This window comes from Mercenaria mercenaria, chromosome 11 (genome assembly GCF_021730395.1).
Source record: "Mercenaria mercenaria strain notata chromosome 11, MADL_Memer_1, whole genome shotgun sequence".
Taxonomy (NCBI): Eukaryota; Metazoa; Mollusca; class Bivalvia; order Venerida; family Veneridae; genus Mercenaria; species Mercenaria mercenaria.
In genome coordinates this window covers 81,562,557-81,575,016 of record NC_069371.1, presented here as the reverse complement: position 1 = coordinate 81,575,016, position 12,460 = coordinate 81,562,557, and the positions used below count along the sequence as shown (strand labels likewise).

The following is a 12,460-nucleotide window of genomic DNA, read 5'->3' as shown; positions in this document are numbered from 1 at the left end:
TAACTATGCATGAATGTGTGACACAGTAAGGCGATGTGTCACGCGCAAGACCCAGCTCCATAGGTCAAAGGTCCTAAACTCTAATATCGGCCATAACTATTCATTCAAAGTGCCATCGGGGGCATGTGTCATCCTACGGAGACAGCTCTTGTTTCACTTTTAAGTTAAACAACTTAAATTACACCTTCTTGTGGCCATTTCTTTCTTATGGTTGCCATACTTCTGTGACAAGGCCGTATTCGTCACTCCTGTGACAGTTCTAGTTATGATTAATTTCATGGGGAAAGTACATAATCATTTGTAAGGAACCTGCATTCCATTAGAGAAATCACTGGATATTGTAAAGGGCATCTTTATAACTAGTAAATCAACTATTACTGTGGAAGTCTATAGATTCTTACATAGTCTAGACTGTGAAGTGGAAAAACTTAACAAAATAAACAAATATGTTTTTTTCAGTCTGTCAAATTTACATTCTTCTACAGACTAATCTAATACACATAGGTGTAAATTTGATAGCGAGAATATAATTGTTTTATAAGCAATTCAATTTTCTCTCAAGTGTCTGTCTGGAATCTGTAAGGTTAAAGGGCCATGGTACTTTGGAGCTGTCGGTGCTAATTCAGTCACCTCTTTATACTTGAAGTCAGTACATTATTGTTATATTTTCTCTTGTATAACTTTAACCCTTACCATGCTAAATTCCTATAATGAACTTGTCCATCTTTCAATTTGGAAAGTACCATTAACTGTTAATCAAACTGCTAACCAAAACGATACTGACTGAATGGCGAACAGTGCAGATCATGATCAGACTGCACAAATGTGCAGGCTGATCATGATCTACACTGGTTGCAAAGGCAGAATCAATCATGTACAGCATAGTAAGGGTCAAGTGGAAAGGGGTGTAGTTATATTCTCTGCCCCGTAATGTTTATTTTGTATCTGAACACATTTATAGTCCCTGCCACTGCCCCCTTCATTGCCGATTGCAGATTTCTCCAGTGGGATATTGGTCATCACCCCCTCCTTCATTGCCCAGAGGGATATTAGTCATTTTAGGTATTAGAGGATAGTGCAAGACAGACAACTACCTCAGTAGCTTAGTGGTAGAGCACCAGCTTTGAGTGCAGGAGTTTATGGGATCGCTGTCTGTCTGCGTCATACCAAAGACATGAAAAATGGTACTAGAAGCTTCCCGCTTGGTGCTCAGGTTTAAGAGGATAGTACAGATGTGATTGGGTGGGGTATCATGTCACATGTCTATGACATTATATTCCAGTGAGGCAGCCATTTTGCTCACTGCTAAAAATAGACATCATTGTTTATGTGACTGAGAAAAGTTTGGAAGCTAAAGGCCTTCGCAATGTACTTTAACCCTTTGCCTGCAGGCAGCAAGTGAATCTGCCTTTGCGACCAGTGCAGACCCAGATCAGCCTGTACATCCATGCAGTCTGATCTTGGTCTGCATTGTTCGCTATTCAGCCAGTATCGTTTTGGTAAGCAGCCCTTTTATCAGTTAATGATACTGTCCAAATTGGAAGATGGATGAGTTCACCATAGAAATTTAGCATGGTAAGGGTTAAACAAAACAATGCAGGGCTATGATATCTGATACATCTCAACTTTGAGGACAGTGTAATTTTAGGACAGTGTAATTTGAGGACAGCGTAATTTTAGGACAGTGTAATTTGAGGACAGTGTAATTTTAGGACAGTGTAATTCATCGCAGATCGAAAACACTTGGTATAGAAAAATCATGAATACAGTAAAATCTTTTTGATATACCTATAGAATTGCTGGAAAAGTTGTAAAGCAGGATGGAATATGAGTTAAGATTTGCTTCTAATTTTTTCCATGTAGGAAGCAGTAAAATAAAGGGTGTTTATCTACTGATGTACCTGGAAGGAAACATAAAAAACTACCTTGAGGTATGCTCTCCATTGCTCATAATGAGAGTGTGTTTTTTGCACTGTAGATCATGAATTGCTTAATTAGAAACTTGTACCATCATGTTTCCTGTCTGTAGACATTTGAAATGTTTAATTAGAGAGCTTATCTCACCTTTCTGTCTTCCATTAACTGGTCTTTATGAGGAAAATGTAATGTCTTTTACTAATTGCATCTATTGTTATCTTTTATATCAAATTGAGTTTCCAGGGTCACAGAAGTTACTGTTTGTGTTAATTATACTGTGCTTTTAGTGTTTCTTGCATTCCAAATGTAGAACATTGATCTGCTTTTTGCAGGGTCACTCAGGTCAAGGTCAAGGTCACAAAATAATTCATACTTAAACTATTCTGGCATATTTTGTGCAGACAACTGTAGCGTGACAACTCTTGTTGGCATTAGTTATTTCATTGATAAGGCCAGCATTTTTTTATTTTCTGGTTTACGGGAGATTTTTCAAAAAATTTGGGTCGGGGGGACAAATAAAAATAAAAATCCCAGTTTTGAGCAGTCGACCAAATAAATAAAAATAAAACGTCCAAAAGGATACAATTTTTTTATTTTTTGTACACCACAGAAAACAAAAGCTTGCAAGCTTAAATTGCATACATACTCACAAATGAACTATTCTGAACTAGTTTATATCTCATCATCTCAGTATACTGTTGTTTTCTTTATGTGTAGCTTGTATGAATAATGACATTCAAAGTCACAAAGGATATGTATTACTTGTGTTTTTGTATGTATCTATTTTGTAGTAAAAATAGACCTGTGGAAACATTTTTCATAATAAAATATACAGAACATAAGAACATTGCATAATGTTTATTATAAAAACATAAATAAAAACTGCTATTAAAGTGGGGATATGCACTTGACTACTTTAGGTCTGCATCCTGCATACATGCATATTAAGGCGTAAAAAAAAAAAATTGTTTGTTTCCGGTATCCCGACCTACCCTAAATTTTTGGCCCGACCCTAAATGTTTTTATGGCCTTGGAGAACATTTTTTTCAACTTTTTAACAAAAAGATGCAAAACTGCACTTTTTATGCTTTAAACATGGCCAGTGATGTTAGAAATCAACTTACTGATGCTCTAAAGGCATAACCCCCTTATTTGTAATCATTTTTTGACAAAAAAATAATTTCCGAAAAGTCTCCCTTAATAAAAAAAATTTCCAAAAAAAAAAAATTTCCGACCTACCTACCTTAATTTTTTTGAGCATGTTACCGTAAACAAAGAATTTTTTTTTTTTAGGCCTAATTGGCCGGAGTTGCAAAGTCTTAAAAGATAGGCACTGACAGAAAGCAAAAATTACAAATTGATAAATATTATACACACTGGCTTTAAAATTAAATGGATTTGGTTAAGTTTCAGTAGCTTATATATTGTTTTATATTTTGCCGACTGTCAGTGCCACCTATATTGTTTGACAAGCCGAAACAATCTGAATTTTGGTTCAGCTAAAATGTATACAAAATAACGGCCTTATGGCTGATGTTCAAACAACAGTATTAGAGATTTATAAGACTCTTCACCGGGATGGGACTTAGACGTACTCACTTAGTAAGTTATGAGTCCGAAAAAACATTTATTACTGGATATGTCATTATGTGTTCCTCAGTGTCAAAGGCACATGTGGCATATAGTGTCTAAATGTTTGTCCCAAACATACTTTCAAAGGGTCTTCTTACAGATTTTATCGGTATACTTCAAGTGAACATGAGAATATTGCTGGGAGTTTCATGTTTGATAATTATCTTTAGAATTATAGTACCTGGCTAGAACTTTAGTCAAACTAATTTGACAGGATCTTAGGAAATATTGAGCTAATCTTTTCATATGGGCAATATCTCCACTCGGATTAGATTGCCCATCACAAATATTTAACAACCATTTAATAATCTGACTGTCCAATTATTTTGACTAGTTTCATTTTTTTATCACATGTATCATTGTCAAGCATAATTATGTGAGACATGTGTCATTTTCCATTGAAATTGCACTATGTTTTTGAACAGAACTACTGAAAATTGTGGTATTTGTTATTTTTTCTTCTCTAACCCTCATGACTTCAAAGTAAAAAAATACATGTTTAGCAAGTTGATACTCACTTTTGCTCTTCCATTTTGCCATTTCTTTGGTTTCTTTCCTTTTTATCAATTGTGGTATTTTTCTGACAGTCCCACATGAATTTGATCGTTGTCCAATCATAATATACAGACAACAAATCTCGTACATGTGATACGCCAGATTTTTCAACATCTGGACAGCGTTGATAGTGAAGGTCATTTTTCATACGTGATTATTTCTAATGTTGAGCTTTAGGTGCTGTAATTTCTACTCATATCCAGTTTGTTTACAATACTTGGTATCTCTGCCAACTTATTCCAAAGATTATTGTCTGTTAACTTGTATATTTTTCCTATTTAATTTCACACAATTTACATTCATGGAGGCCGCCATTTTTCATGCGTCTACTGATCTTGATCAAAAACCTCTACCTTACAGTTAAACCTTTATTTTTGGCAGCAGCAATTATGGACGGTCGGCGGGTAAAATGAAAATAAAAGTACTGAAAATGACTTTTATTTTTATTTTGTTTTGTCAAAAAATAGGGTCGGCGCTCCCGTAAACCAGAAAATTAAAAAATGCTGGCCTGATAGAGTAAGTCCTTACATGTGGAGATTTAGTCGAACACAGCTACAGGCTGGATTCATACCTGCTGCCTCAAGAGTCCAGTTTAATACCCCTGCATCTGAGTCCAGTGCTTTACTGTAATATCTAAGTTCAGTGCTGTACCCAAGTATGTAAATTCAGTGCTGTACCCCAGTATCTAAGTTCAGTGCATACTCCTGTATCAGAGTCCAGTTCTGTACCCCTGCATCTTAGTCCAGTGCTGTACACCAGTATCTGAGATCAGTGCTCTACCCCTGCATAAGTGTCAAGTGCTGTACGCATGCATATGTGTCCAGTGCTGTACCCCTGCATATATGTCCAGTGCTGTACCCCTGCATATGTGTCCAGTGCTGTACCCCTGCATATGTGTCCAGTGCTGTACCCATGCATATGTGTCCAGTGCTGTACCCATGCATATGTGTCCAGTGCTGTACCCCTGCATATGTGTCCAGTGCTGTACCCATGCATATGTGTCCAGTGCTGTACCCATGCATATGTGTCCAGTGCTGTACCCATGCATATGTGTCCAGTGCTGTACCCATGCATATGTGTCCAGCGCTGTACCCCTGCATATGTGTCCAGCGCTGTACCCCTGCATATAGCGCTGTACCCCTGCATAGGTGTCCAGCGCTGTACCCCTGCATAGGTGTCCAGCGCTGTACCCCTGCATAGGTGTCCAGCGCTGTACCCCTGCATAGGTGTCCAGCGCTGTACCCATGCATATGTGTACACTGCTGTACCCCTGCATGTGTACACTGCTGTACTCCTACATAATTATGTGTCCAATGCTGAAATCCTACATATGTGTCCAGCAGTTCTGTAACACAGTGCTGTACTCCTACATATGTGTCCAGTGCTGTACCCCAGCATCTAAGTCCAGATCTGTCCCCTTGTATATGAGTCATGCTGATTTTCTAGATTTGATTTGTATATATCTGTATATTCTGAAGTTGTAATTTATATATTGTATATATTTTCAGGTACGAGTCTTGTACATGGTTAGCAACAACTTTAACAGGGACAAACATCTTGTATAACTGGACGTTGGATGACAGTATACTTATACCTAAATCACAGGTAATTTTTAATAGCGTCAGAAAGGTTTCAATATCAGTGATAACATAATAATAAGAATTACCTTGCTTGACACAATTGATAATGCCTTTGCAACCAGTGCAGATCATGATCAGCCTGCACATCCATGCAGTCTGATCAAGATCTGCACTGTTCGCCATTCAGTCAGTATATTTTTGGTAAGCACCCCTTTTAACAGTTAATGGTTCTGTCCAAATTGAAAGATGGACAAGTTCATTATAGAAATTTAGCAGGGAAGGGTTAAGAATAACATAACCTTTTCCTGTTGTTGATATGACTGGAGCAGCTTCAGATTGTCGTTTGTTTGGGGTAGAGCTTGTTCAGATTTATGTTTTTTATTGCATGATTTTTGGATGTACAGGAAAAAAGATCTGGAGGCATAATGCAGGAATTGATAACCCCACCCAGACATACTGTAATTTTGTAACATCAGTGAAACAAGTGTCTTTGTTCATACAATGGCTTTACAGATTTATTGTCAGACTCTGATCATGGTACAATTCCTGTCAAGATATGAGTTTTTTTTACCAGTTTGACTTGACCTTGGAAACATGCAAACAAATCTCAAAAAATTGTGTATTGTTATTGCCTTGGCAACAGAGACAACAAAATCATTATTTCAATTTTGATCAATTACATAATTTGAATTTTGTGTCAACAAATTCTCTGAATAATTTCTGTAAAGACAAGAGTGAACTATTTTGTTCAGCTTGACCTTGGAAGCTCATAAACAAATCTCAAAAATATTGTTGTTTACTTGTCAGCAAAATTATTATTTCTGTATTGGTGAATTACAGAATTTGAACTTTTTGTAGGGAACTAAATTTTCTGATAATTTTAATCTCTCAAAGTAACTTGATAAATTTAGTTTTACTTGATTTTGTGCTGAAAAAACACAATGGTATATCAACTGAACTTGTAAATGTGACCTCTGTGGCGAAGTGGTTAAGGTCACTGACTTTGAATCACTTGCACCAAACTTGTGTGGGTTCAAGAGCTGCTCAGTCGTCATATGAGGAAGCCTTTGGGCTTGCTTGCGGAGAGTAAGGTGTCTGTCTATATCTGATGTAATGCCCTTCCTGCTTGGAGGGGCATCTTGGGTATTCTTATACCATTAAAGTTAAATCGTTTACCTAAGAAAACTAGGTAAGATTTTCTGTGGACAGCATGACTGCTATACATGTATATAATGTTTATGTCAGAGAGACACATCTCAATATGAGAATATGGCAGCAGGACCAATAATCAAGTTCTGTGAAATAGAAGGCTGCTAGCTGTTTAACTTCCATTAAATTATTTTTTACATCAATAGAAAATGCTTTGTAAGGAGGGTTTTTTTCTAAACGTGAAATACGGCACTCTGTCATAGCCCACAGAAAGAGAAATATCAATTTTATTCTGGCAATAACAATTTTCTTAGGAGTTAATTGAAAGTTTATTTTCAAAACATTATCAAGTTAGCCAAGCTTGTAATCAATACACTTTGAATAGAAAATGAAGGCCAAAAAATGTTTCTTCATCGGAACATTCTGGAAAACTTTCATGTTTTGCTCATTCTCTTCTTTTAAGAGGAAAAAAATGTGGTTTGTGCAAGTGTATGTTAATGTGTTCTGTGAAAAATATGTTAATATACATTAAGATATGTTTATAATGTGGTCTTGGAAGAAAATTTTTTGATTCTTGCACACTACAATATCTTTAATTAATCTGTTCAAAATCTATCTTTTAAGTGTATACTTCCACCATTCTCCTGTCTTCTGGGGTCAAGGTCACTAGGGGTCATAGTGTACACTCATACAATTTTCCTATTGAAATACTGTTGAAAAATGGCGTTAAACCCAAAACAAACAAACAAAATCTTCAGAATGGAGGTCTTTGGGGGTCATAGTATATACCCATATGATTCTTCTATCTTCAGAGTCGAGGTAAGTACAGGTCATAGTGTGCACCAATATAATTTTTTCTATCTTTGAAGTCAAGGTCACCGGGATCAGTGTATATCCATACAACTCTCCTATCGTCAATGTCACCAGGGGTCATAATGTACACCCATACAATTCCCCTTGATTCAAGGGCAAGGTTACTGGGAATCAAAATGTTTATAGATGTTGCACCTTCATAACTTTGCCATAACTGTTGTATCAGTTGACACATGTTTGTATACCAAAATGTTTGTGACCTTCATAGAGAAAACAATACATTAAACCTTACTTTAGAATTGTCCAAATTTAGTTAAATTCATAGAACTAGTAACTGGTGGAAACACAGCATATATAAGATCGTTAGACAACTATTGAATAATTTTATATAATATTAAATAGCTCATTATTGTCTGACTCCCTGTAAATGTTGTATATAATGTTCAAATGTTTAATACTATTTCTGTATGTGTTTTTGTCCGCCATCTGACCTGCATGTCATACTAGTATTTCTTGTACATGTTAACATGTAAAGTTTATGCAAATGTTCATGGGCCAGGAACGGCTTATTACGAAAATAAAAGTTCAAGTTAATCTCGTAATCTTCCTATAATTGGGATATTCTTATGATTTTGATCTGGTACAGAATCTAGGAGCACTGGTTTCGTCAACTGCTTTCCATTACATTACTGAAATAATATTGAAAATCAGTGCTAAACTCCAAAAAAAGACCAAACAAATCCTCCTGTTTGCATGGAAATAAATTGAATGAAGTTTACAGTTTGATGTATAAGAAATCTATGTTTTACAAAACCTAATCCCAGAACAAGTAGATAGTCTTAGAAACCAACAATTACTTTCCGTACAGCAAAATCAATTTTATATTTCATTGATCATTTCAGTATCAATACAACTTAATTTTAGCTGATATCTTTTTATGACCCTTTGAAAATGATGAAATGTATAAAAACCAAGTTCTGAAGTAGGCAATCAAACTTCATTTTCTTGTTTCCTGCAATTTAGATGAAATAAGATAGCTCATCAGTAATAGTTTTCTCGTGCAGCTCCATAAAGTTGTGGATTTTATACAGGCTTTTTAATTCACTTGATTTTATTTGCTGCAGAAAATGGCACATGTATTGGAGAAAATTGAATGAAGGTAATTCCGATGTTATAGAATCAAAGGAACTACTTTTAATCATTGACATGGGTTTGATGTCAGCTTGTTGTAATCTTTGTGTATTGATACTGCTCATTGATTTTGCTTTGAACTACTTTTCTTATCAGATACCTCAACTGTGAAGAATACAGTTTTAGTGCCATTTATGATGAATTGTTATGTTGTATTTTATGGAGCTAGTTAAGAGTGTTCATCTTTTCTCAACCATGTTTCAGTCTTCTGCAGTGGTTCCCAGGAATCAAATGTCTTTTAAACATTCTTTCACTCGCAGCTTTGCAGACTTTTACAAATTGATTCTTTCCTTTATTGTCGTGCTTCTTTCACATTAATTTTCCTTTTTCCCTAATTGGTGGTAATTTCGTCTTGGTTTTCCTTTTTAGCTCACCTGAGCACAAAGTGCTCAAGGTGAGCTTTTGTGGTCGCCCTGTGTCCTTCGTCCGTCGTCGTCAACAATTTGACTGTTAACACTCTAGAAGTCACAAGTTTAGCCTAATCTTAATGAAACTTGGTCAGAATGTTACCCTCAATAAAATCTTGGACAATTTCGATATTGGGTCATCTGGGGTCAAAAACTAGGTCACCAGGTCAAATCAAAGGAAATGCTTGTTAACACTCTAGAGGTCACAATTTTGGCCCAATCTTAATGAAACTTGGTCAGAATGTTACCCTCAATAAAATCTTGGATGAATTCGATATTGGGTCATCTGGGGTCAAAAACTAGGTCACCGGGTCAAATCAAAGGAAAAGCTTGTTAACACTCTGGAGGTTACATTTATGACTGTATTTTCATGAATCTTAGTTAGAATGTTAATCTTGATGATCTTTAGGTCAAGTTCAAATCTGGGTCATGTGGGGTCAAAAACTAGGTCACAGGGTCATATCAAAGGAAAAGTTAGTTAGCAGTTTTGAGGCCACATTTATGACCATATCTTAATGAAACTATCTTGATGATAATTAGGTCAACAGGTCAGGTAAGCGATACAGGGCCTTCATGGCCCTCTTGTTTCCAAATGGTATGTTTTTTCATCTTGATTTTCCTTTTTCCAAATTGTATGTTCTTTCATGTTGGTTTTCCTTTTTAGCTCGACTATTTGAAGAATAGTCCAGCTATTCTACTCACCCTGGCGTCTGCGTCGACGTCACACCTTGGTTAAGTTTTTGCATGCAAGTACATACAGCCATCAATTAAAGGCATATAGTTTTGAAACTTATTTTTTCTTTTTCTACGTCAATTACCAACCTCTCTGGGTCAAGTCCCATAACTCTGACATGTATTTTGAGCAAATTATGCCCCCTTTTGGACTTAGAAAATTTTGGTTAAAGTTTTACATGCAAGTTACTATCTCCAAAACTAATGCAGATATTGATTTGAAACTTCACATGTGTCTTCGGGGTTATAAAACTAGTTGATAGCAGCAAGTCCCATAACTCTGACCTTCATTTTGGCCAAATTATGCCCCCTTTTGGACTTAGAAAATTCTGGTTAAAGTTTTGCGTGCAAGTACATACAGCTATTTCTAAAAGGCATATAGATTTGAAACTTATTTTTTCTTTTTCTAGATCAATTACTAACCTCACTGGGTCAAGTCCCATAACTCTGACATGTTTTTTGAGCAAATCATGCCCCCTTTTAGACTTAGAAAATTTTGGTTAAAGTTTTACATGCAAGTTATTATCTCCAAAACTAATGCAGATATTGATTTGAAACTTCACGTTTCTTCGGGGTTATAAAACTAGTTGATAGCAGCAAGTCCCATAACTCTGACCTTCATTTTGGCCAAATTATGCCCCCTTTTGGACTTAGCAAATTCTGGTTAAACTTTTGCATGCTTTTAGTACATACAGCTATTACTAAAAGGCATATAGATTTGAAACATATTTTTTCTTTTTCTAGATCAATTACTAACCTCACTGGATCAAGTCCCATACATCTGGCATGTATTTTGGGCAAATTATGCCCCCTTTTGGACTTTGAAAATTCTGGTTAAAGTTTTACATGTGAGTTTCTATCTCCAAAACTAATGCAGATATTGAATTGAAACTTCACATGTGCCTTCGGAGTTATAAAACTAGTTGATAACAGCAAGTCCCATAACTGATATGCATTTTGGTCAAATTATTCCCCCTTTTGAACTTAAAACTCTTTTGATATTTAACCTTTTTGGGTAATATTTTCCTGCTTCTGGGACAATATTTCGAATAGTCGAGCTTGGCTGTCTTACGGACAGCTCTTGTTCTCCTAATTATAGATTCTTTCATTTAGTTTTATTTATCCCCTCTTTCATGTCGGTCTTCCATTTTTCTGTAGTACTAGGTTCTACTTTTTTCCCAAATTGTAAGTTCTTTCATATTGTTTTTCCTTTTCCCTCAGATTGCAGGTTAGTCTTCCATTTTTTCATAGTTACAGGTTTTCTTATTTTTTCCCAAACTGTAGGTTCTTTCATGTTGATTTCCCATTATTCGTTATTGCAGATCCTTTTTTCCTAACTTTAATGATTATTGTGTTTCACGTATTTTTTTCTCAGCTTCTCTTACTTACATTGGACATCACCTTGACAGCAGGGTCATCATAGGTCATGCGAAGTTTGTTAAAAATTCCTATAGTTAATTTTCATTCACCAGTGTATTTTACATTTTTCTCCACCATTAACTTTCCTGATTATTCCATATTAAAGGCATTCTTTGAAGATACAGTGAAACACCGCTCGCTCGAAGTTGCAAGGGGATGAGCAAAATGCTCGAGTTATCCATGGTTTCGAGTGACCCAAACATTGACCAACATACGAAGAAAATTTAAGTTTGTTTTACCAATTGTCATCGAAACCATTTGCAGAGGAAACGGTGATGCGTAATAATAACACACTCGAAACATTTTAAAAAAAAAAAAACGTATTACAAACGTTATTTATGATAGATCGTAAATGGTACATGTGAAGAAATAGCTAAGACATTTTTTTTTAATTTCAAAAACTGTAATCAAACTTGCAATTTTCTTCTTCAAATTAAGATCTCATAATTATCGTCTCAATTTTATGAAAAGGCTATATTATTTCCTTTATTTGCATGCAAACAACTGTTGATTGAAAATTTTGAATTAACCGATACATTCTGACCCCCGAAGGTGTGAACTTTGTGACACCTCTGCTCGAGTTTGCCATAAGCAACAAAGAGTAAATTAATTTGCAGGGACCAGGCGTCATGCTCGAGCGATCGAGTTATCGATGCTCGACCCAGCCATGGTAATTTCATATAGAAAATAGAAGGAAATCGACCGGGACCACATGAATTGCTCGAGCGAGCCCAGGGGCTCGAGTCAATGATGCTCGAGCGATCAGTGTTTCACTGTATAATAATTATGCTATTGTGCATGAGAACATTAAATCATGTCTGGTTGGTAGCTAATTATATCTTATAAAATGGAATGATGACACTTAATTACAGTTTTGTTATCTAGATGACAGTTTGAGCTGATATTAAAGTACAACTAGAGATGACAATTCTGCTTTAATGTAATGTTTATCCAGTGAAGAAAACATTCTTTTTTCATTGTCTGGGGAAAAGGGAATTGTGTTTCTGAATATCTGAAGATTTTCTAGAAGATTTGGATATTTCAAGTTAAAATGTTTTGCTTTAA

At 35.7% G+C, this 12,460-nt stretch overlaps 1 protein-coding gene across 1 annotated transcript in view; it reads left to right on the top strand.

Annotated features, from left to right (window-relative positions):
- LOC123531250 (polycystin-1-like) overlaps positions 1–12,460 on the top strand; it is a 243,770-nt gene that overhangs the window by 168,406 nt on the left and 62,904 nt on the right. The window contains exon 13 of the mRNA XM_053518239.1: positions 5,613–5,709. Coding sequence (XP_053374214.1) covers positions 5,613–5,709 — 97 coding nt within the window. The remainder of the gene's footprint in view (positions 1–5,612; positions 5,710–12,460) is intronic.